We start from the raw sequence: 23,401 nt of genomic DNA on the forward strand, positions 1-23,401 counted from the left end.
CAGAAGTACCCCTCGCAGCGTGAACACTTGGCTGCTTGTGAGAAGAGCGCGAAGACGAAATGGCACTCGCGCGCGTTGCAGTACCATTCCGGTCGATCAGGAAACTCTAGCACAGGACGCGCCGCCACTTGCCAGGTCTGACGGATCGATATCTTGACGCTCTCCGGGGATTTAGGCGTGTCAGCGTCTTGGTTTGGCTGAGCTGGGTCACTTGTTCTTGGAAAACTGTCGTCAAAAAAGCGAGGTGACCCAAGCCAGGACATCGCGGCTGGCGAGTTCAGAAACTCAAGCGACGAAGACTCGGATACGCTGCGACTCAGCGTCAGACTGCCCCCAACCCGACTGCACGTCGACACTGTTGTAGCCGTTGACGTGCTTGAATCCCTAGAACGACTGCAGCCAAGATTGGACAGATCATGCACTGCCTCCTTGTCATTGTTACTGTCCGCAGCCTCATCGCAAATGTTGAGCATCGCCATGGTCGGCTCGGACAGCCGACGGTCTCTGCCGAATCCTCGAACACGTCCACCGCCTGCGCAGTTTGCTTTCGGGCACTGGTGCTTGAAGATACAGAGAGCGTGCTGTGGTCGACAGCAGAAGCGGAACTCGCAGTGGCCGCACACTGCTGTCTCCAGCGCCAGCACGTCGAACTTCGTGTTGCAGTACAAGCACACCTCTTCTTTTTCTAATACAAGTCGCGCCGCCGTCGTGTCACGCCGCTTCCAGCGATGTGCCAACTCCAGCGGCGAGTACCTCCGCATGCTGGTCTCCTGCATACGCGCACCGTGGGCAAGCAGCAGACGCACCATGTCGGGCTGGTTTCGAATTACACTAAAATGCAGCGGCGTAAGACCGGCATCGTCTCGATTGTCGACGTCGGCATGGCAGCGATCGATCGCCAGACACGCAACGGATACACGCCCATACCAGATAGCGTAGTGAAGGATCTCGTTTGCCAGGACGACGCTCGCGGTGGCACTGTAGTGGCGACGAATCACGTGAGCTTCCCACAATCGGCGCACCAGCGACCCGTTACCTGACCGGACGGCCTCGGCCATCTCCGGGGGCAGCGTCCGATGCAGTCCGAACCCTCCCAGCGATGAGATCGATTCTTCCTCGCCCTCGGCTGAGCTGCTATCGCTGCTAGAAGCCCCAGTATCACTGCACGAAGGCGCGACAGCCCCCACCGTCCGAAGAAAATGCTCTCGGGATACATGTGCAGTCGTGTCCTCACGATGCATCTTGGGGTTCGGTCGAAGCGCCAGCGCCTGCAAAATGACCTGATAAGGGTCGAGTTCCCGCACCAGGGGCTTAAACTCACGCAGGAACTCCTCGAACGCCATGCACATGAGCTTGGCCTCCAGCAGCTTGAGAATCGCCAGCCCTGCGCGTAAGAAAATGTCCTGCACCCCGACAAAGAAGAGATCGAATATCGCGCACGCGAGCTCCGTCTTGGTGGACAGCGAGAAGAGCGTCGTGAACCATTCGATGCCGTACATGGGGATAGCGAAGCCCTGCGCCAGAAGGTGGGCGTGCAGCTTGGGCAGGTCCCGAATGAACATTTGCTCAAAGTGCTGGAGATACTCGTCCAAGAACGTGGAGCTGCGGTGGTAAATCCCGGCCAGATGGCGCTTTTTGAGCATGTAGAGGAAGAGTGCGTAGGCGTCCGCCTCGGACAGCCCTTCCACGAGGAACAGCGCGGCGATGAAGTTCATGCCCTGGCAGTAGCCGTCCTCGGCCTCGGCGATGGCGTTCAGCACGCGGAACAGCGCGCTCTGCTGCGCCGCGAGCTGGTGCTGGTGGCTGCGCTCGAAGATGCTGAAGGTGCGCGTGACGTCGCGGCCGATGGCGCCCGAGCGCTCGTACTCGGGCGACGAGATGAGGTAGTAGATCTCTCGGTGGCGGCGCACGAAGTCCCGGGGCAGCACGCGCATGTGCATCCAGCTGATGCCGTCCGTGAGCGACAGCAGCAGCTCGCGCTCCGATTGGTCCGTGAAGTTGAACTGCTTGACCACATTGCGCCAGAACAGCTGCCGCTTCTTCTCGCAGCCAACGCCAACGCCAACGCTCGGCGCCGCCACACTAGATCCACCGGCCTCGTGCATATCGCAGTTCGAGTGGCGGCGCCGCCGGGTGCTCAGCTGCAGCTTGGGCGCTGCTGTCGAGGTCTCCGCACTGGAGACCGAGTCGGTGGGACCCTTCGGAACCATCGCAGGCCAGGCCGTTGGGGCAAAACGACAACGCCTCGCGCTGTCTCTCGCTGGTACGCGGCACGTTGCGGACTGACAATGGCAGTCTCGCCTTGTCCAGAGCTCTCTCTCTCTCTGCTTGAGCGTCGGCAGAGCGTCACAGCGGGCGTCCGTTTCCTGCCGGCCGCGGCGCTACTTCTGAGCTTGAGCTGGAACTGCGGCAGCTGTTCTCAGAGCGTTATTTTTTTCGGCCAATGGCAGAAGATGCGCCGCGTGACATGAAACGAGATTGGCTGAAAAGGCGCGAAAAAAGTTGGTGTGCGCGTGGTGTGCGGATACTCCAAGCCGCAGGACGGAGAAGTACTGAGGATGGCGGCCACGGCCTCGTCCAAGCCCGCGCGCGGCGACGAGGGCGACTCGGCGCGCGAGAAGCTGCCGCTCAAGCCGCAGGTGGTGCGCATCGAGGTGCTGGGCGACGAGAAGGTGGGCAAGACGTCGCTCATCTGCTCGCTCGTGTCGCGCCACTTCAGCGAGAAGGTGCCGAGCGTGCTGCTCAACGTGCAGATCCCGGCCGAGGAGAGCGATGAGAACGTCATCATCTCCATCACCGACACCTCCTGTACGTAATTTATTTTATTTATTTATTATTTATTACCTTTTAATTAATGCAATATAGTTTACTTACATCGTTGGTGCAGCTCGTGTGTCCGACCTGATGCGCGTGACGAACGCCGCCAAGCGCAGCGACGCCATCCTGCTGGTGTACGACCTGACGAGGCCCGAGACGTTCCAGCGGCTGCGGCGCTGGCTGGACTTTATCGCCAAGAACAAGGAGATCCCCGTCGTGCTGGTCGCCAACAAAGTGGACATCAACGCCGTCACGCCCACCACGGACGGCCCCTACGCGAGCCAAGTGCGGCACCTGGTCAACACGTATCCGGTGGGTGCTGATGCTATTACAAACTATTTCGTATTGGCAATATCTGACAGTGCAGCGCTTTGGTGCTTTTCGTGTTGCAGTTTGTGGTGTCGGAGGTGGAATGCTCGGCGAAGAATTTCACGCAGGTGGCGCAGGCTTTCTTCTTGGCGCAGAAGGCGGTGCTCTATCCTGTGGCACCGCTGTACAATGAAAAGAAACGGGTACGTTGCCCAATGGATTTTTGAAGCAGCTATGAGATCATTCTTATGGAGGGGTACTTATTTGATGTGTGTTTGCAATGCAATGCAATAGCAATTGCAACCAAAGTGCCTGAAGGCGATCAAGCGGACGTTCCGTCTCTATAATCGCGATCGCAGTGGAATTCTTAGTCGAGAGGAGCTGAATAAGTACCAGTACGACTGCTTCGGCGTGCGTCTTCTGTCCACGGAGATCGATACGTTGATGGAGTACCTTTCGTCCGAGGTGCCGTCTGGTGTGGCTCCCGATCGCAGCGGACTTTTTGTAGACGGATTCATCTATCTGTGGTGGCTATTTATCGATCGCAACCGGCCCGAGTCAGGCTGGCAGGTGTTGCGAAGTCTCGGATACAATAATGACTTGCACTTGGAGATTCCGCCCGAGCGCCTCCAGCTGCCGCCGTATGGAGACGACCAATCTGCGCAGCTCACTCCCCAAGCGGTCGAGTTCCTGACGAACCTGTTTCGCCAGTTTGATGCGAACAAGGATAACAATATTGCGGAGAACGAAGTTGAAGCCATCTTTTCCATTTGCGAGGACGAGAGTGCGCCTTGGACAACGTGCTCTGCTATCTCATCGCCACTTCTCTATGAGAGAACCATGGTAGACGGGAAGCCCACACTGTCGCTTGCCGTGTGGCTTGCTTGCTGGAGTTTTGTGGCCCAGGAAAACCCGCAGAAGCTTCTTGAAACGCTTTTTTACCTGGGCTACAATGACAAGCTGTTCCCGGCCATCGAGTTTGTCAAGTAAGTGTCGTGTGCTGTATGCATCCAGATCACGTTGAGATCTAATCACACACTACTTATTTTCTGATTAACAGGAGTCGCAGCTTGACGCGCAAGGCCATGAGGATCGATCGTAACCTGGTCTCGTGCTACATTTTTGGCTCACCGGGTTCTGGAAAGGAGCATTTCCTTCGTGCGTTTGTTGGTGGAAAAGAGGCACCTGTAGCAGACGATGATCAGTTTATTCTGCGCGGCATTGGGGCTGTGCCTGACCGAGACACGACAAAATACCTCTTTGTAAGTGGAGTCGTTTGCGGCCAATGTGGTAGATATCTTGTTGATTGTGACGAATGTGTTGCGTGCATTGAGCAGATCACGGAAGCGTTGTCGGATGAGGAGATCGAGATGAAGGCGGATGTCCTGCTCCTGATGTTGAATCCTGAGGACGAGCCGAGCAAGGTGTTTGTGGAGGAGCTGGATAAGAAGCTGCCTGCTTCGATTCCGCGCGTGGTCATCAGTTACAAGCCGGAAAAGCACAACGAAGACGTGGAAATCGACGTCGACGAGAGCACTGCCTTGGTGAATGAAGAGCCCGTCGACTTTGCGATTGATGCGACGTTAAAGCAGTACCTGACGTCGCTGAAGTGCTACGAAGCGCACTGCGTCAAGGATGAGGTTGCTCGCGCCCTCGTGGCTACTGCCTTAAGACCGTACGTGGTGGTTTGCTTGGTTTATACTGGGTGGTGCTTAAGTCTTATTCATGTATTTCTTTTTACTTGAGCAGCCCCAAGAACGCGCGCTCCAAATCTTCAGGCAGTTGGTTGCCAGGTCGGAAGACGGCGGGTGTGGTTGGACTGACGGCCACCGCGTTGGTCGTCGGTGCGTTCGTCGCGAAGCCGGAAGAGAGCAAGGCGGCTTTTAACGACATCATGTCCAAACTTCGGCGTTGAGTGTGTAAGTAGCTACGCAGCGAAAATACAGAGGGTTGAATCGCTTCAACGGTGTGCCAGGGCAACTTCAGGTCGCATAGGCCCGCTGCGTATCATGTCGCTTGGTTGACTCCAAGTGAATGTTGAAGTTGCATGATTACGGAGAATTCGATCCAGGAAAGGGTAAAGGCCCAATCTTGGCCAATTTTGGTTCGCACCCAGCCGGGCTCGACTGCTTTTAAAACTCCATGCGATTGTACATGCGAGATGCAGCTTAGTCAGACCCGAGCGCACTGAGCGCACTAAAGGATAGTCGTCCGAATGGCCAGCTATTTGGAGGGTACTGTTGCTCAGAATGACCGTTTGTATTGCCCGCCCTCATTCGCACCTTCCTGTGTAATTACCAAGACAGAAACACATGTATGTTTGCGCCAAAAAACGGAAGCTTCAGTTTCTAATTGTACGCGTTTTCACGCTTTTGTGAAGCCCAAAGCCCGTCGGATCTTCAACAACTGGGAAGGCACAATTTTTCTAATGGATCGGCTCGGCTGGACTTCATTATTTATGCGGCATTCCTGATGGAAAGGTGTCGTACTGGTACAGCAGTCGGATGCACTGATACCGTGAGCTGACAGAGTTTAGAATGACAGGTAGGAGGAGAACGAACACCAGCTTCGAACGTAGCGCCGATACAAACTGCTTCCCAAAATGGGTATTCTAAATGGGCACTATTTCAAAATGGGATGATTCACCTATGATTACGTCATGCTCTGTGCCAATAGAGTAAAGTTTGGAAAGATATTGTGATTTACACTTTACCTGTCAAGTTGAAGGCATTGCCGGGGGCGGTAAGATCTTAACCGGGCAACACCCAATGGAGACTCCTTTATCAAGCGTGGCCCGCGGGCCACACGACGCAGCGGACGCAATTGCCTTCCACGTCCAGCTCGAGGAGCTTCAGCTAGCTTTTCACCAAAAAACAAATCCATGTCCAAAATCGTTTTTGCGCAGTGTGGTCCCACCTTTTTCGTGTCACGGTTGTCAAGGGAACGCCCAGGGTCAAGCTCGCAGGGCATCGCGCCTGGGGCCGCCATGCAGCCCTCCATTTCCCCCTGCACATTCACATCTTCCTTCGGTGCGACGGCGCGTTGCTGCTTTCTCCCGTTGCAGTGCTTGCGCCGATTACGCACGTGTTTAATCCTGTCGGTGGATCAGCTCGATTACGGCGCGAAACCCCTGATAACCACCGCACTTCCACCCACTCCACTCCGCATCACCTCACCTCACCTCGGCTCAGTCCACAAGTTGCAGTCCAGCGCTCAAGTCGCTCAAGCAGCACGCCACCACCGCAATGGAGGCGCCACATCTGACGCGCCGCAAGCCCAAGGCGCTGCCGCGTCTCATCGTCGAGCCCGAAGACGAAGACGAGGCCTTCGCCGCCGTCCCCGTCGAGCAGATGAGCGCGCGCGGCGTGTTCCTGCTCTCGATGGCCGTCACGTCGTTCGCGGCCTTCACGCTCTTCGCCATCGCCGAGCTCACGCACCACCACCCGCGCTTCCTGCTGGCCGACGTGCTGCAGGGCGAGACGCACCTCGCCGCGCAGTGGGCGTTGTTGCTGGCCGTGCCCGCCACGAGCGCCGCCGCGTGGTTCCCGATCTCCATCTCGCACGCGCCGAGCGGCGTGCTGCGCATCACGTCGTCGGTGCCGCCGCCGTCGCCCGACTCCCCGGCGCTGTCGTTGTCTCCGTCGTCGTCGCTGCTGGCCAAGCTGGCGAGGCGCTACCGCCGCAATCACATGTTCGCCATCTACCAGAGCGTGGGCTGGACGCTGTACGCGCTGTTCGTGGCGCTGCAGCTCGTGTGCTTCGGGTCCGACGGCGTGCGCGGTCTGCCGTTCTGCCGACCGGGGAGCCGCTCGGTGCAGGCGGTGGCGGCGTTCATCGCCGAGGTGCTCATCATCTCGTCGGTGCTGACGCTCGAGAAGCGTCGGGACCGCAACCGTCAGCGTCGGAAGGACCGGTTCGTGGTGCAGCTGAACAACTTCAACAACATGCTGCTGCTGGTGGGCGCGACGCTGTTGGCTTTGGCGTCCGAGTACACGCGCATGTTCCCGCATCCATCGGGCAGCAGCGTGGGGTATCCGATGGCGACGGGACTGGGTTCACTTGCGCTATTCGTGACAGCGCTCTTCAACACGTACGGTCTGGGCGGTGTGCTATCCACGAAGGACGGCTGGAACTTCTATCAGCCGTTCATGGGTGGAGCTCGCTTCGTATTGTTCCAGATCGTGTCATGGACGTGTTTCGGGGCCGGTGCGGCGCTGCAGGTGCTGTACTTGCTCTCGCTTGTGGTTGTAGAGCTGGAGCTGTTTGTCGGTGCAATGGGCGTCGCAGGATCGCTGTTCGTGGTCGCGGAGATCGGCATGATGATGTCGTTGTTGGTTTTCAGGAAGGCTGTTCAGTCACCGAAGAGAGTCGACTCTGTTTCCGAAAAGTCGGTGACTGAGACCAAGGCCCCTGAAGATGAATCGAACTCGTCAGAAGATGTTACCTCGGCTGTATCATCGTCGATCCATGCCCGCTTTTTGGGTTTTCATGAACGTCTTCGCGACTTTGCAGACGAGTGCCTTGCGGTGCTGGTTATCGGTGGGTTGGCCAACATCCAGTTCATTCCGAACGCTCTGATGTTCGTGTTCTTCGCACTCACTACAAACTTGAGCCCGGCTGGTGTCGCGTTTTACGGCGTGGTAGCTACTGGAATGGAGTTTTTCATGGTGATATCTCGCTCAATCGCGACGCACTTGTACTTGAAGGATTCGCACAACGGTCTGCGGAAGGAAGTGAACCGCTACCATGTCAAGTACGTGTTGCCCCAGGTTGTCACGGGCTGCCTTCCGGCTGTAGCCACGTACCGCCACTACATCGACGACAACGACGCGTTTGTTTCCGTGCTGCTGCTTACAGCCTTCGTGTACATTTACGAATTCACGTACCGTGGCAATCCCCAACAAACCGGGTGTCGGGAGCGCATAAGCTGGGTCACGGGTCGCAGCATGCTGATCGACACGGTCAAGCGCTACTTCAGTGGAACAATCATTCGGATGGCACCCCTCGACCCGGAGAAGCAGTATGTGCTGAGCTTCCACCCCCACGGAATCATGCCGATCTCGGTCATGTGGCTCCAGTTCACGGCGCAATGGCGAAAGCTGTTCCCGAACTTCTACGCGCACATTTTAACGGCGAGCATCCTGCATCAAATTCCGCTCGCCCGCGATGTGCTCCACTTCTACGGGTCGCGTGAAGTCTCCCGACAAGCGTTCGCGTATACACTCAAGCAGAAGGAAAGCGTGCTGCTTGTGCCCGGTGGTCAGGCGGAGATGCTGGAGCAACAGTCTGCGAAGAAAGAGGTGCGCGTGTACACCCGCCACAAGGGCTTCATCCGTCTTGCCATCGAGCACGGTGTGCCGCTGGTGCCCGTGCTTAGCTTCAAAGAGGGCGAGATGATGGACAATGTCCAGGCGCCGATGCTGCAGCGCTGGTTCGTCAAGAAGCTCGCGTTCCCGTTCCCGTACTTCCCGTACGGCCGCGCTCTGCTGCCGATCCCGCGTAAGATCGATATTCCGGTTGTAGTGGGGGAGCCATTGGAGGTGCCGCATATCGAGAAGCCCACTCAAGAGGATATCGACAAGGTGCACGCCAGATACTTTGCTGCCCTTCAGGAAATGTTTGACAAGTATAAGGATGAAGTCGGCTGCGGGGACTACAAACTCGTCCTCCTTTGAAGAAAGCGCCCTCGCTAGTTGTTAGGCCCATTGTAGGAAAGAAAAAACATAATACCATCCATCCGCTTCATACTAAACGAGCCTCAAGAACTTTGCAGTGCGCTTTGGAGCGAGCCAAGCGCAGTCTCGATAGTGCAGCTCCCTAGTATGATGTGTTCCGGAGCAAGTTGATGGGTGTCGCCAGAATTTGAGCATCTCGTCGACCGTGAAAATGCTGTGAAATGATACCCTCAAAAGGCGGCTACATTACTACCGAAGTAGGCGAGGTTCGTACTTCGACGCGGGGTACGGTGAGTGAAGTCAATAAATTGGGCGTCCTAACATGTGCGCTTCACTAGTGTCGTGTGGTCGCAAAGGAATACATGCGCGTCCCCAATCTAATTCTCGTTGAAACTGCTCGACATAGTGCTGCCAAATGGTGGGTGGACGGTATGTATGTTGTATGCAGCATTTCCTGCTTTGGACCGACTTCGGTTGTCCTTGAAGTCAGTCGAAACCACCAGCTGTACTAACGAATGCAGTGCTCTCATTGCTCTCATTGCTCCACTTGCCGTCCAGAGCACGAGTAGCTCAAGTCAAGAAGAGTTCCGTCGTCTGCAGACACCAATGCCATCGCCGCGACAACGGCACCGCAAGCCCCAGACGCTTCCGCCTCCTGTCCCTCACATCGAGGATACAGACTCTGCGACCATCTCGGTCGACCGACTCAATGCTCGAAGCGCGCTCCTGCTCTCGATGGCCGTCACGTCGTTCGCGGCCTTCACGCTCTTCGCCATCGCCGAGCACGCACCACCACCCGCGCTTCCTGCTGGCCGACGTGCTGCAGGGCGAGACGCACCTCGCCGCGCAGTGGGCGTTGCTGCTGGCCGTGCCCGCCACGAGCGCCGCCGCGTGGTTCCCGATCTCCATCTCGCACGCGCCGCGCGGCGTGCTGCGCATCCCCCCCCCCCCCCCCCTCGGCGATATTGTAGTGGTCTCCATGTTGAAGTGGCGGATATGGTTTTTGCCTTTTGGGTCAAGCCATCGAGTTTTCCTGCTTGATCGGTTCCTTCAACTCGCCCACCCACCTTCTCGCCATCGTCGACTTCCACGCCGAACGTGCTGCCCACACCAACAATCGCGCAAGTGAGTATTATCTTCCCCATCGTTCCTCAAGGCCGCAGATTCTCAAATGAGAATGAGATTTCTGTGACGTAGAGTATACTAACCACCACCTCCATCAATCTAATCTCAATCAAAGGCTTAAAGTCGGCAACTTTCATGCTATTAACCATGAGATTAGCCTCGGCGTTTGTCTTGGAATTGACGTTGAAGTACGGACAACTTGGCGTCAGACCACGGTGTGCCCGCGTCAGCCTCCGGCTGAGGCAACTTCGGGATCTCAAACTTGACACGCGCGCCGTTGCCAATGGCTAAGGCGTCCTGCACCACCGCTGCTACCACGGGCGAAAGACCGTTGTTGGAGGTTTTAGGCGTTGGCAGTCGCGAGTCGGAGCTGCTGGTTCCTAGCGGCGGCTTTTTGGAGAACTTCGCCACGGATGTAGCAGAGACCCAGTCGGGAAGCCCAGCGAGGACGCCCGAGTCGCTCGCCATCTGCCACTTCATACGCAGCGAGCACAGCTCCGCCGAGAGCTGTTTGTTCTCTTTGCGTGCGTTTGATCGCGTCCAGTCCAGTTTGTTGCGCACGTCGATGAACTTCTCGTCCATTAGACGGAGCTGGTCCTCCAGGATTCGCGCGCCCTGCTCCAGCTCCGCCACCTTTGCGTCCTGAGCGACATGCTTGCGAGTTGCAGTGGCTAACTTGTCCTTTGCGTCGAGTAACTCCTTGTCCACACGACGTTGAGCTTCCACTGCGCGTGTTTTGGCCGCCGCTTCGTGCTTCAGATGCACCATGAGCTTCTCCACGTGCTCCGAGAGAGCGGCGACCTTCTCGCCCAGCTCCTTGTTGGCCAGCTCGCTCTTGGCACGCAGCTCCTTCTCGACTCGCTCACGACCGACCATCTCCACGACTTTTTCTCGCATGCTTTGCAGGTCTCGCAGGCCAGCTTGAGCCGTGTCGAGCTCGCTTTCGAGTCGTTCAGTGCGTTCGATCAGCCGCTTGTTGCGGCTTCGTAGCACTCGCATCTCACGCTCCAACCGTCCAGCGCCACCAAGGCCGAGAGCGTCCAGGGCTGAGAAGTTGTCGACGTTGGGTAAATGGCACGACGATGCCTCGCCTTCGTCTGTCGCGGGGTCAAGAGACGACGAAGAAGACGCCATTGGACCTCCAGCGAGCTGTTACTCATGCTCCAACGCCTTCAGTCGCAGACGCACCAGCTCCTCGAGCTTCACGTGCTGGTACAGCATGTCATCGACGCTCGAGTCATGACTACCGGTGGCGATCGTCGGATCCAAGCCAATCCCGCGAAGCAGCGTGCGACGCACTCCTCCCACCTCCTCTCTAAGCTGAGCCAGCTCGCTCTTCGTCTTGTCAAGCAGTTCGGCGACGCGGAGATGTTTCTCGCCTTGCTGGACGAGCTGCTCACACTTGGCGAAAACCTCCTGCTGAAGCCCCTTGACCCGCAAGGCAAAGTCATTCGAACCGCTTGTGAGCGAGAGCAGTGCCAGTTCATCCTCCAGCGCCTTCACTCGAGCATTGGCTTCATCCAGTTGTGCCTGCTTCTCTTGAGTCTGCTGCTCGGCACGACGCAGCAGCGCGTTCTGGTTGTTCCGGATTCTGGTTTAGGCTTTTACGTAAGTAGTTGCCGGTAGTCTTACAGGGCTTTTGCTTATCTCCTGACACGGTTCTTCAAGATGCAGGTTTTACTCCAGCTCGCAAAACTTCAGTTTGCATGCTTTTGTTAATTGCCAACAACTGTGCCGACAAACTTACTTATTGAGCCTATTAACCTGTGCAAACCGCGTACTCGGTATCAACCTCAACATCCAGCTTCATGACTTTGAAATGTGAACGCATTGCCTTGTAGTCGATGAATCCTCCGCTAGGTTCCATCCTCTTCCTCAAAATTTCTTCGGCGGCTTTGTCAACATGTTCCTCACTGCCTTTAAGCACCGACTTGAGAGCTGTTTTGTTGGCTGAATTCATTGGGACGATAGGTGTACATGCTGGATGATACGCCAATGTTCCATGGAACCGCTCCGTCTCGTCTCGGGTCAAGAGGAAGCAATCACTCGGCACAACATAGTCCTCAAGATTTGACGGGGCAACACAATTCATGACCCCTCCCACCAAACGCGTGCCTTTCTCGAGAAATGCAGGGCGGGATTTCCTCAGCTTGCGAAGATACTCCCTTGCTGATTTTGGCTGAAATTTACCGAAATGCCGTTTTCTTTGGTCCACAAAGACAATCAAATTCTCAGAGAGAGCATCCTTCAGAGCAAAGAAAATATCGACGCCAGCTCCACCAACCCCATTCACAATGATGTTGCCACTTGACGTCCAGTCGGCTTTTTCCGCTAGATGGTCTTTTCGTGAAACGACTTTGGGAGTTGAAGAACCATATTTTTCCGCACACTCAAACACTCTTGACGGAGCAAGTTTCACGGAAATGCGACGCGTGTCATCGCTCATCAGCGCCCCCGGCAGAAGCTCTCCCAGCGTCACAGTCGAGCGCCCAAGCACCAGCAAGGCATTGATTCGAGCAGCATAGAAACAAGCACCGAACATCTCCCACGACTGCCACGGCTCACGGACGAACAGTTCCGAATCCACCAGTTCTTCAATGTCACTTAAAGCTGCTGCAAAAAAAATTTCTGCTTTGCTCGTCATATCATCACTCGACGCGATACTCTGCAACAGCGCGTAGGGAACCCGTACATCGCAAACTCTAGGTGTGGATGATGATGGGTTGAGCACGCATATCGAGGAATCTCGAAGTTTGGACCACTTGAACTGTTTATCGAACGCGTCTTGGTGTCGAACCTGTCGACCCGACACGGCATAGGCTGCCAAACGGACGAGCTGATGGGTTGATATTAACCCCGTGTAAGCATCGACGTAAGTTGTCCAGACGCCCTCGAAGCACATTTTGATGCTCTTCAATGTAATTGTATCTGGTTCCGAGCACCTCTTCAGTCCCAATAGGTAATCGACAACCCACCGTGGAACACCTCCAAGAGCGAACAAATGGCGATAGACCTGAGTATGTCGCAAGAACCCAGCAAAATTTGCATTGCTCTCCACAGAGGTGAGCACTTGCCCCAGGGTCAAGAGGGTCATGGGAAGCCGCTTGGTCACATAATACGAGGAATTGGCGATTGAATCCGGTGCAATGACGCCCAAATCCGTCCCTGCAAACATGGGCAACACAACCAGACTTGACATCTTCGTACACAGGAAATGTGCTATGGTTTCCACGAGTTCGCGCAGGATTGACGTGCCGGCATTTGCTCCAGAGGTCCTTAGTTTTTCAATCTTTTGGTAGTCATCGATGCCAACAAAGATGCACTGCATCCTTTGTACTTGCACGCTCTGACGCAACTTGCGCTCGATAATTTTAATGCAGTTACGAAAAGTCAGCTGACTTCCATTACAAGGTAGCCGTGACTCGAACCACGTGACGAAATCAAACGCGCAGTTATTGTCCAGAAAAAAACGATACAAAAGCCGCCACGAGAAAGACGCCTCAATCGGCATCGACCGCTCGACTGGTATTGGCTTATATCCATTGTAGTACGGAACAATCAGGCGAATAACGTACTTGGGGTCCACTTTCATCTCTTCAAGAATCGTGCCACTTTCCTCCAGCATACGCGTTTTCCCCAAACCCGAAATTCCAGAGCAAACAGGTATAGGACGGTGTGTGCGGTCTGAGCCTGTACCACGATTAGCCTCGATGATTCGGTTGAAGCAATCCGCTGCGGTCTTAATTGCCTCTTCTCTTCCAACCAATCGAAACTGTAAACTTTCGGCACCTAAAATGTTACGGTTTACCACAATTTCTTCCTTGTTGGCCATTTCACTTTCCAGGAACGCGAGGAGATCATCACACGAAGTCGTATCCACAGCACGTCCCTTCGGCACATCCACCCTGTCGTGCTCGACATCTCCCCCCTTCGGAAGCACCACCAGCACGTGAACCGGGGTCCGGTAAGACTCGACCATGTCTATCGTGATTTCGACCAGCACGCTCGTCTCCGTCAATCCATACAACTTGAGCGGTGCCCCCGCAGCTTTTAGAAGCGTCAATCCAGCCGTACCCACCCTGTTCTCCACGTCTGCCTCAGTCAGCCACTCGCGCTCCCTCTTCGCCAAAAAGAGCTGCAGCTTGTCTGCGTCGATGTCCTTGAGGTCGTTCGTCTTCTCCTTCTTGATCGCCTTCTTCAAGTCGTCCACCGTGTCGCTCTCGTCCGCTCGCACCGAGAACGCGGGGCCTGCCCCACCATCGATCGCGCAGAAGAGCTTCATCTTCCCTCGAGGCGGCAAGTTCTGGGATGAAGAAAGGGAAGAGAACTCGCCATCGTACCTAAACGGGATCTGCCCTTCCGGAATGTATTTTCGGCCAATAAAACTCGTTGTCAAATTGATTGTTGACGACTCAGCTGAGCCCACGTCGTCGGTGCCGCCGCCGTCGCCCGACTCCCCGGCGCTGTCGTTGTCTCCGTCGTCGTCGCTGCTGGCCAAGCTGGCGAGGCGCTACCGCCGCAATCACATGTTCGCCATCTACCAGAGCGTGGGCTGGACGCTGTACGCGCTGTTCGTGGCGCTGCAGCTCGTGTGCTTCGGGTCCGACGGCGTGCGCGGTCTGCCGTTCTGCCGACCGGGGAGCCGCTCGGTGCAGGCGGTGGCGGCGTTCATCGCCGAGGTGCTCATCATCTCGTCGGTGCTGACGCTCGAGAAGCGTCGGGACCGCAACCGTCAGCGTCGGAAGGACCGGTTCGTGGTGCAGCTGAACAACTTCAACAACATGCTGCTGCTGGTGGGCGCGACGCTGTTGGCTTTGGCGTCCGAGTACACGCGCATGTTCCCGCATCCATCGGGCAGCAGCGTGGGGTATCCGATGGCGACGGGACTGGGTTCACTTGCGCTATTCGTGACAGCGCTCTTCAACACGTACGGTCTGGGCGGTGTGCTATCCACGAAGGACGGCTGGAACTTCTATCAGCCGGTCATGGCTTCGTATTGTTCCAGATCGTGTCGTGGTCCTGCTTCGCCGCTGGAATAGGGTTGCAATTGCTGTACTTGCTCTCGTTGGTGGTTGTGGAGCTGGAGCTGTTCGTGGGGATCATGGCCGTGGCAGGGTTCCTGTTCGTGGTGGCGGAGATCGACATGATGGTGTCGTTGCTGGTGTTCAGGAAGTCTTCAGGTGGTGCCGGTCGTGGTTCTGAGCTTTTGAATGAGGCAGACGCCTGCATTGATGACGATGAACAGGCTGCAGCGAAGTCATCACACTTCCACAAGCGCCTGCATCGATTCGCTGGTGACTGCCGTGGAGTACTGGTTATCGGGGGACTGGTCAACAACTTTCTCATCCCGAACGCCACAGTATTCTTGCTTTTCGCGATAACAACGAACTTGGGTCGGTACGATGTGGCTCTGTACGGCTTTTTGGCGTGGGCCGTCGAGGCAGCGATGATGACAGCTCGCTCAATCTCGACCGTCCTGTACTTGAAAGACTCCCACAATGGTCTGCGGAAGGAGGTGAATCGATGGGATGTCAAGTATGTGCTGCCCCAGATCGTCACGGGCTGCCTTCCAGCTGTAGCCACGTATCGCCACTACATTTACGACATGGAGGCGTTCGTCCCTGTACTTATTGTCTCAATCGCAGCATACTGCTACGAGTTCACGTTCTTTGGCGACCCGCAAGAAACGGGATGTCGCCAACGCGCTAGCTGGATGAACGGGCACAGCTTTCTCATCGAGACTACCAAGCGATACTTCAGTGGGAACATCATTCGGATGGCACCTTTGGACCCGAAGAAGCAGTACGTCTTGGGCTTCCACCCTCACGGAATAACCCCCATTTCGGTCATGTGGCTTCAGTTCAACGCACAATGGCGAAAACTGTTCCCGAACTTCTACGCGCACATTCTGACGGCCAGTGTCATGCACAAGCTGCCTCTTTCGCGAGACCTTCTTCAGTTTTTGGGCTCGCGCGAGGTTTCTCGACAAGCTTTCACGTACACATTACAACAGAAGGAAAGCGTGCTGATCGTACCCGGTGGCCAAGCCGAAATGCTGGAGCAACATTCAGGCAGGAACGAGGTGCGCGTCTACACTCATCACAAGGGTTTCATTCGCCTCGCCATCCAGCACGGAGCGCCTTTGGTCCCTGTTCTCAGCTTCAACGAGGGCGAGATGCTGGATAACGTCGAAGCGCCGGCGCTACAGCGATGGTCCGTGAAGAAGTTCGCGGTCCCGTTCCCGTTCTTCCCGTACGGCCGTGGTCTGCTACCGATTCCACGCAAAGTGCACATTCCTATCGTGGTAGGCGAGCCTCTTGAAGTGCCGCATATCCCGAATCCTTCAAAGGAGGACATTGAAAAGGTGCACAGCAAATACTTTGCAGCACTTGAGCAAATGTTCGAGAGATACAAAGACGAAGTCGGTTGTGGTGACTACAAGATTGTCTTCATATAGAGACACCACAGACAAATTTTACAAGCAAAAATGACATTACCCCACTTGCCTTTGTCCCGCCCAGCTTTAGTGCAGCCTGCGGATTCCTGCCACCCTTGTCTACGGTTTGAACAGGCCAGCAAGAGCTTCAAAGCGACCGCGACGGTGGGTCTGTTCTGGGAATTGCTTCCACGCTGCCTCCACCTTGCCCAACACCTTTGAGAGGTCCGACGGCACGGGCCGTTTGAACTGCTCTTCGTATTGGTGCCAGATGTTGGGAGGCACGAGCGCTGCATACGCGAGCAGGATGCAAGCTCGCCACTTGCTCAGGCTCTTTTCCCATGAAGCAAAGATCGTCTTATCCCCCGGAGCCTCGCAAGCGCGTCCAGAAACTTCTTGAACTTCTTCGTAGGTCGACTCAAACGCCGCTTCACACGACACTGCGTTGTAGAAGGCAGCATCGAACGGCGGGAGCGAGGAATTCCAGCCCGTGAGTGCCGTCTTCAAAGGCTCTGGCAACTCGCTTGAGTCTTCACCACCAATCTCGGCCGTTGCAACTGATGCTCCACCCGTCGGAGCCAAGTTAGGCGCCGCGAACTTCTGAAGGAACGCGAGGCAGTCTTGCTTTCTTGACGGAATGTAGTCGCTTGCCAGCTTTCCCAGCTGAGTCAATCAACAACATACAAAACATGAGCGGGTTGCCTCATTCATGCTCACACACCCATTGCTTTTTGCGAACCGAATTGGGAATGGTAACGTTCACGTGCTTATCACTCATGAGCTCCTTGAGCATGTCCACCGTCACAACGTCGTTCTCGCAAAGGTAGTGAACGGGCGTATTTCCAATCTGCCCCCGGGTAACAAAGAAGACAAGTCAGCATTAACAGCGTTACATAAGCTCCAACGCGTATGCCACTTACGTTATTCTTGATGTTGAAGTTGGCCTTGTGCTTCAATAGCTCGCGGATCATAAGTTGAGTTACACGACTGTTCTGGCAAATGTAGTGAGCTGGTGTGGATTGGAACTAGAAAAACCATAAACCACAGTGCATTAGCTGTCAGCATCCCTCAATAAAAAATAAATACACACAACGACGTACGTGATTCTGGATGTTCAGATTCGGTTTCGCCGCCAGCACGAGGCTGAACATGCGATCCGAGACGTAGCTGTTCTCCGCCAGATAATGAAGCGGAGAGTTGCCGTCCTGGAAGCAAACAAGACATCAGCCATACTCCACTACACTGCAATATATACCACACAAGGTAGAGCCGCTTGCACCTCGTCCACAGCGCTGGTGTCTGGCTTGGCCTTGAGGATGGCCTCCAGAGCGTCCGCTGAGACGGCCTCGTTCTCACACAGAAAATGCAGCGGCGTCTTCTTGTTGTCCTGCAAAGGCAATTAAAGCTCAGCTCACACCTATCGCAAAATAACCCACCAGCTAGACAACTTCACACACCGTCGTCTGCAGATTCACGTTGGCCCTGGCCGTCAGGAGCTGCTGGATGCTCGGGACCAGGTCCGCGTCGCCCCCGCTCTTGTTCTTGCACAGCAGATGCAGCGCGCTCCAGCCGCTCTGCATCACAATAATGGAGCCATAAATGAGCATTAACATGCACCAAATGCGCAGCCAATAGACCGCATTCCTCGCCCGCCCACCTCGTCCACGGCGTTAGCGTCGAAGCCCCCGCGCAGCAGCAGCCGCAGCCCCTCGGCGCGCGCCGCCGGCTCCACGGAGCGGTTCTCGCACAGGAAGTGCAGCGGCGTCCACCCGTCCAGCAGTGCGGAGGCATCAACACCCCCGCTGAGCGCCGCCTGCAGCTTGGCGAAGTCGCAGGAGCCCTGCACTTCGTCCCACAGCGCCGCGTGCTTCGAGGTCATCTTCAAAATGAGGGAATCAGATCATGGTATCTTCTGAGTCGGTGTGTACACATAGATAGATGTGCCGGTGCCTGTGCTGTACGCGCATTGGTGTATATTGTTTCGTATTTCCACCAATGGGCGCTCCGCAAATGTAGACGAAGCCAATCTCAGTTCAAGATCAACCGGCAATGGCGAGCATTGCGAGCGTCGAGGTGCGCGATCCCGCGACGTGCGCGGCGCTGCGCGAGTTCCACACGCACCACGTGGACCTGGAGCTGGAGGTGGACGTTGCCAAGCGGCGCGTCGCCGGCGTGGCCACGCTGTCCGTCAAGAGGCTCGAGGCCGGCGCGACGGCGACGCTGCTGCGTCTGGACGTGTTCCACCTCGCGATCCACTCGGTGTGCGTGGCTCTGCCCGAGGAGGACACGATTGCCGCTCAATGGAGCATCAAGCCCTTCACGGCCTTCGGACAGGCGCTGGAGGTCGAAATCCCGGACGAACTGGCGCAGGCCGGCGCCTTTGAGCTCACGATCCGCTACGAGACGGACCCGGAGAGCCCCGGTGTCTGCTGGCTGGAGAAGGAGCAGACGGCCGGCAACAAGCTCCCCTTCGTGTACACCCAGGGCCAGGAGGTGCTGAACCGCAGCTTCTTCCCGTGCCAGGACTCGCCGTCCGTGCGTGTCACGTACACGGCCTCGGTGGTCGTGCCCAAGGAGCTGGTGTGCGTCATGAGCGCCAAGCTGTGCGATGTGGAGGATTACGTGCCGGAAGAGGAGGATGGGGGTGAGAAGGAGGTGGTTGCAACCAAGAAGAAGTTCACTTTCGAGATGAAACAGTCCATTCCAGTGTATCTGGTGGCCATGGCGGTGGGAGATCTCGTGGAAGCGGAGGTCGGACCGAGATCCAGCATCTGGACGGAGCCGTGCATGATCGAGGCTGCAACGAAGGAGTTTGACGGAGTTCTTGAAGAGTACTTGGCCATCGGAGAGCGACTTTTCGGTGACTACCTGTGGGAGCGCTATGACATGCTCGTCATGCCACCATCCTTCCCCTACGGCGGAATGGAGAACCCGCGACTGACGTTCGTGTCGCCTTGCACCATTGCCGGCGACAAGTCACTCGTGTCGAGTGCGTTAGAAAACTGCTTGGAGGAGATGATTGTCTGTCAGAAAGGGTTTCAATGCTGATCATGTTTTGTGCCCGCTTGCTTCTTGTAGTTGTGGCGCACGAGCTCTCTCACTCCTGGTTCGGCAATTTGGTGACAAATGCAACGTGGAGCGACTTCTTCCTGAATGAAGGCTTCACGATGTACGCCGAGCGACGTATTACGGAAGTATCACACGGAAGGTAAGCCTTAGCATGCATGTGCTGCAGTCATGCCCCTTGGATGTGACGTTACTCTTTCTGCTTTCAATGATAGACCGTTGAGCTGCCTCGACGCCAAGCTGGGCGAGGCATTGCTGCGTGAGGAGATCTCGTCGCTCGGCGAGCAGTCTCCTTTGACACGACTGCGGGTCCCACTTGAAGAGGGAATCGATCCTGGTGATTGCTATAACCAGTGTGCTTACGAGAAGGGCTACGCGTTCGTCTGCTACCTTCGAAGCCTCGTGGGGTCTGATGAGGTATCTGTTATTTATCCCATAATTCGTTTGTTCGAGGTTTGACTGATTCTGGTATCTGCTTCTTTTTGAGTAGGTGTTCGACGACTTCCTCAAACGATACTGCGCCGAGTATCGTTTCCAGTCGATCCCGGCGGAAACCATGATCGCGTTTTTCCTTAAAAGCTTCCCTGAGCTGGCAAATGCCGCAGGAACTGACCTTAAGGGCGACATATCGTTCAACACGTGGCTGAACGAGCCGGGTTATCCACACTTCACACCGAATCTGTCGGATGCGCAGGAAATAATGCAAAACTGCGAGTCGCTGGCGTTCCATTGGCGATCGTCATCTACTCCTGTGCAGCCCAGTGTGCTGTACCTGTCGGAGGAGGCCAAAACGTGGGAGGCACAGCCGGTGCTGTACTTCTTGGATTGCTGCCTGGAGACGAATTTCTCGGACGCGGACGTCGTGATTGCGCTGGGCGACACGCTTTCGCTGTGGAACTCGCACAACTCGGAGATTCTGTTCCGTTGGGCATTGGTGCTGATCAAGAACTGCGTCGTCAGCAAGCTACCCGTCGTGCGCAGGTTCCTGGAGATGCAGGGCAAGCAGAAGTTCCAGCTTCCAGTGTACCGCCTGCTCACGTCAAGCTCCAGCGTCGAGGTGCGCAAGTTTGCCGCCGACACTTATTCCGCTACGAAGAGCATGCTACACGTGATGGTCCGCGATCGGATTGAGCTGCTGCTTGGAGCCATGGACAAGTAACCCCCCAGTCTCCACCGATGCCACCGATGTCCTTCAAATGACATCAGTGAGCAAAACATCCCCCGAGTATTGAAATTTGCATTAATTTGATAGTTCCCGCAGTTTTTTCCATTTCAAAGTCAAAATCGAATGCGACTGATCTCCATTGCAGTGAACTGTCGAATTGAGGACTATTGCTGTTGTTTCTTCATTGCCGCTCGAATTCGCTCAAGGTCTTGGGAAAACTCGTTCACACTGTAGATCGTGACATCCGTCAAATTAATTATCTTCTTCGTCCACTAAAAGCACACTTAATTAAAGTTTACCTTTTGATCGACTGCTCGATCTCCTCCTTCTCGTGCTCATTGAAGCTCTTCTCCCAGCCTTCAGACGCCGCGGGTGCCGTCGTCGGCGCCGCCTCCTTCGCTTCCGCCGGCGTCGCAGTCTCCGCCGTCATTATTGTCCCTGACCCGCCGCTGTAACTGGTACAGTACAAATCTGTACCACTTTTTGAAGTTTCAAAAGCGTAGAGCTCCCATGCAGCGCGGCCGGCGGCGGCTCCGACAGCGGTGAGCGCGCGCTTCCAGCACGATGCGGTGGACTTAGAGCTGACTTGAAGGTGGTGCGCTGCTGTTTGTGTTGGTTCTGTGCAGGGCGGAGAGAGATCGCGAGTCCATCGGCAGCAGCAGCGACTCGGACGTGGAGCTGCTAGCTCAACTCAAAGATACTCAGGAGCTGAAGAAGGAGAAGAAGGAAACGGAGAAAGAGGAAAAGAAGGAGAAGAATGACGCGTGGCAGTGTCAGATGTGCACGTTCATAAACGAAGACACCAGCGCCTCCAAGTGCGAATTGTGCGAGAGCGCGCGGCCTGGACTGCCGCGGAAGACGCGGAAGCTGTCGCAGTGGCTCTCCCAGCCAGTGGAGAAGATAGAGAAGAAGAACAGCAAGAAGGCATCATTGGGGGTAAAGTCTGAGCCAATTGAGGTCATTGACAGCAGTGACAACGGCAGTGACGATGACGATGCAGCTAGTGTCACCTCTGCTGCGTCACATAGTGGGGCTACCAGCGGGTTGCGACCCAACGTTAGGATGACGAGAGCAGCAACGCCTAGTAAGGGGCTCTGGGCTGATTTATATACCCCGAAGACAGTGGACGAGTTGTGTGTGAACAAGAAGAAGGTGCAGGAGATCTCCGAGTGGCTGGAGAGGAACGCATCGCCATCCGCAGGTGTGTTCCAGAAGCGGTTGCTGTTCTTGTGCGGTCCACCTGGATCGGGCAAATCCACTGCAGTGAGGTGTGTAGCGCGGAAACTTGGACTACTCGTGAAAGAATGGGAAGACAACTCGGCTGCTGGCAAGCTGAACTATGAGCGCAAGCTGCGAGATGATTTTTGGACGCCGCAGGTATCGAGTGTTGACGATTTTTCAGACTTTATTCACCGTTCGTCAGCGTACGCAGCTCTTCCAATTGCTACATCGAGGCCGACATCTTCGATCGGTCGAAAACGTCGACTATCGAGCAGTCAGCAAAGTCTCGACAGCTCTCAGGCTGCATCCAGCGGCACCGGTCAGTTGATTTTGATTGAGAGCTGGCCGCAGTCGTGGTCGAAAGATCCGTCACAGTACGAAGAGAAGCTTCAGCGTATTTATCAGCATGTGGTGGACCCGGCTGGTGGATGCCGCTTTCCTGTCGTGTGCATCTACAGTGACGTCCGAGGAAGCAAGATTGACTTGGATCACTTGAGCCGGAAATTCTCGCGCGAGGTAATGCACTCCCCACTCACGACAGTCATCAATATCAACGCGGTTACATCTGCACAGCTAAAGAAACATCTCACCCGCGTTGCCGCTCAAGAGAACTGTGCCTCTCAGCCGGCGGAAATCCAAAAGGTCATTGACAGTAGCAATGGTGATATGCGGCACGCTCTGAACATGCTGCAGTTATTGCAAAATCCTACTCTGAAGAGACCCAAAGTAAATCCAAGCAAGAAGGCCAAGAAGAGTGGTGCATCCTCTGGATCTTCCGAGTCAAAGTCTTCCGTGTCGACTAACCCCGGCGCTCGTGATCCTTTTCTTTCGGACTTCCACGTGGTTGGAAAGCTGTTGCACGGCAAAATGATGCAAGGCAAGCCTGCTGACGAGAGCGACACGAAGAGTGATACGAGCGAAGTTGACTATGACCAGATATTTGATGCGTCAGCAATGCCTTTGGATAGAGTCCTTGGGCTTGTTCATGAGAACAGCATTGCGTATTTCTCGCAAGTGGAGGATCTTTCTGGCGCGCTCGAGTTAATGAGCTTGTGCGAAGTGATGGTCGCTGAATCGTACAACGGCACTAGCGGTTCTGAGGTAAGCCTTTTCGTCTCTAATGTTGGTTATCCTGCTCTCATCGAAATGATTTTGTGTTGATTTATAGGTCTTCAAGCGTTCGAGGGACGTTGCCCAAGCCATTCTTATGCGAACTGTTGCGGTCACGAATGAGAATCCCGCCCCAAAGGCGTTTCGACCGATCACGCGGCCACGGACGTACGCTGCAAAGCAACGAATTGTCTCTCGACGAGAAGAAATGTTACAGACCACTCGAGGTGGACATCTAGGGCTTCAATATGTGTGCACTGGCGATGTGTTTGCGTTCGAAGTGGAGCCATTTTTGACCATCATGGACCGGGCGGGTGGGCCAGCAACTCGGCCGAGCGTTGGTGGAAGCACCTATGCGATAAATAAGCTCTCTCTACAGGAAGAGATCGATGACGAAATTGAGGACAGCGATGGCGAGTGGTGATTGATTCCCTTTTGCCATGGAACGATAATATTCACACTAAACAATTTTGAACT

At 55.5% G+C, this 23,401-nt stretch overlaps 8 protein-coding genes across 8 annotated transcripts; 5 read left to right on the forward strand and 3 right to left on the reverse strand.

The window, feature by feature from the left end:
• Positions 1–671: 671 nt before the first annotated feature.
• PHYSODRAFT_471049 (hypothetical protein) lies at positions 672–2,210 on the reverse strand (the record flags this gene model as incomplete). Its single annotated transcript, XM_009517716.1, has 3 exons — positions 672–770; positions 807–1,161; positions 1,498–2,210. Coding segments are annotated over 3 exons (1,167 nt in total), but the record flags the coding sequence as incomplete, so codon positions are not given.
• Positions 2,211–2,558: 348 nt separating this feature from the next.
• Positions 2,559–4,871, forward strand: PHYSODRAFT_476915 (hypothetical protein; the record flags this gene model as incomplete). Its single annotated transcript, XM_009517717.1, has 5 exons — positions 2,559–2,808; positions 2,888–3,129; positions 3,210–3,329; positions 3,421–4,112; positions 4,187–4,871. 5 exons carry the CDS (start codon positions 2,559–2,561, stop codon positions 4,869–4,871), a joined length of 1,989 nt encoding a protein of 662 aa, XP_009516012.1.
• A 1,500-nt stretch (positions 4,872–6,371) lies between these two features.
• On the forward strand, positions 6,372–8,801 carry PHYSODRAFT_469444 (hypothetical protein; the record flags this gene model as incomplete). The annotated part of the gene is made up of 3 exons (XM_009517718.1): positions 6,372–6,722; positions 6,789–7,493; positions 7,533–8,801. The coding sequence occupies 3 exons, from the start codon at positions 6,372–6,374 to the stop codon at positions 8,799–8,801; spliced, it is 2,325 nt and encodes a 774-aa protein (XP_009516013.1).
• A 1,278-nt stretch (positions 8,802–10,079) lies between these two features.
• On the reverse strand, positions 10,080–11,736 carry PHYSODRAFT_248138 (hypothetical protein; the record flags this gene model as incomplete). Its single annotated transcript, XM_009517719.1, has 3 exons — positions 10,080–11,075; positions 11,115–11,517; positions 11,708–11,736. 3 exons carry the CDS (start codon positions 11,734–11,736, stop codon positions 10,080–10,082), a joined length of 1,428 nt encoding a protein of 475 aa, XP_009516014.1.
• Positions 11,737–12,931: 1,195 nt separating this feature from the next.
• On the forward strand, positions 12,932–16,870 carry PHYSODRAFT_284323 (hypothetical protein). The gene has a single exon (XM_009517720.1). It carries the CDS (start codon positions 15,028–15,030, stop codon positions 16,381–16,383), a length of 1,356 nt encoding a protein of 451 aa, XP_009516015.1. The 5' UTR covers positions 12,932–15,027; the 3' UTR covers positions 16,384–16,870.
• Positions 16,871–17,525: 655 nt separating this feature from the next.
• Positions 17,526–18,027, reverse strand: PHYSODRAFT_284325 (hypothetical protein). The gene has a single exon (XM_009517721.1). The coding sequence runs from the start codon at positions 17,967–17,969 to the stop codon at positions 17,802–17,804; it is 168 nt and encodes a 55-aa protein (XP_009516016.1). The 5' UTR covers positions 17,970–18,027; the 3' UTR covers positions 17,526–17,801.
• A 384-nt stretch (positions 18,028–18,411) lies between these two features.
• On the forward strand, positions 18,412–20,587 carry PHYSODRAFT_309500 (hypothetical protein; the record flags this gene model as incomplete). The annotated part of the gene is made up of 4 exons (XM_009517722.1): positions 18,412–19,351; positions 19,441–19,570; positions 19,644–19,845; positions 19,919–20,587. The coding sequence occupies 4 exons, from the start codon at positions 18,412–18,414 to the stop codon at positions 20,585–20,587; spliced, it is 1,941 nt and encodes a 646-aa protein (XP_009516017.1).
• A 783-nt stretch (positions 20,588–21,370) lies between these two features.
• On the forward strand, positions 21,371–23,348 carry PHYSODRAFT_309501 (hypothetical protein; the record flags this gene model as incomplete). Its single annotated transcript, XM_009517723.1, has 3 exons — positions 21,371–21,484; positions 21,683–22,915; positions 22,983–23,348. 3 exons carry the CDS (start codon positions 21,371–21,373, stop codon positions 23,346–23,348), a joined length of 1,713 nt encoding a protein of 570 aa, XP_009516018.1.
• Between the last annotated feature and the right edge of the window lie 53 nt (positions 23,349–23,401).

The sequence above is a fragment of the Phytophthora sojae genome, assembly GCF_000149755.1.
Source record: "Phytophthora sojae unplaced genomic scaffold PHYSOscaffold_1, whole genome shotgun sequence".
Classification (NCBI taxonomy): Eukaryota; Oomycota; class Peronosporomycetes; order Peronosporales; family Peronosporaceae; genus Phytophthora; species Phytophthora sojae.

What these genes read in the sequence shown, in the direction of transcription:
- PHYSODRAFT_284325 (XM_009517721.1), bottom strand. Translation starts at nt 17,969, where the DNA reads ATGCTCATTTATGGCTCCATTATTGTGATGCAGAGCGGCTGGAGCGCG.
- PHYSODRAFT_284323 (XM_009517720.1), top strand. Translation starts at nt 15,028, where the DNA reads ATGGCCGTGGCAGGGTTCCTGTTCGTGGTGGCGGAGATCGACATGATG.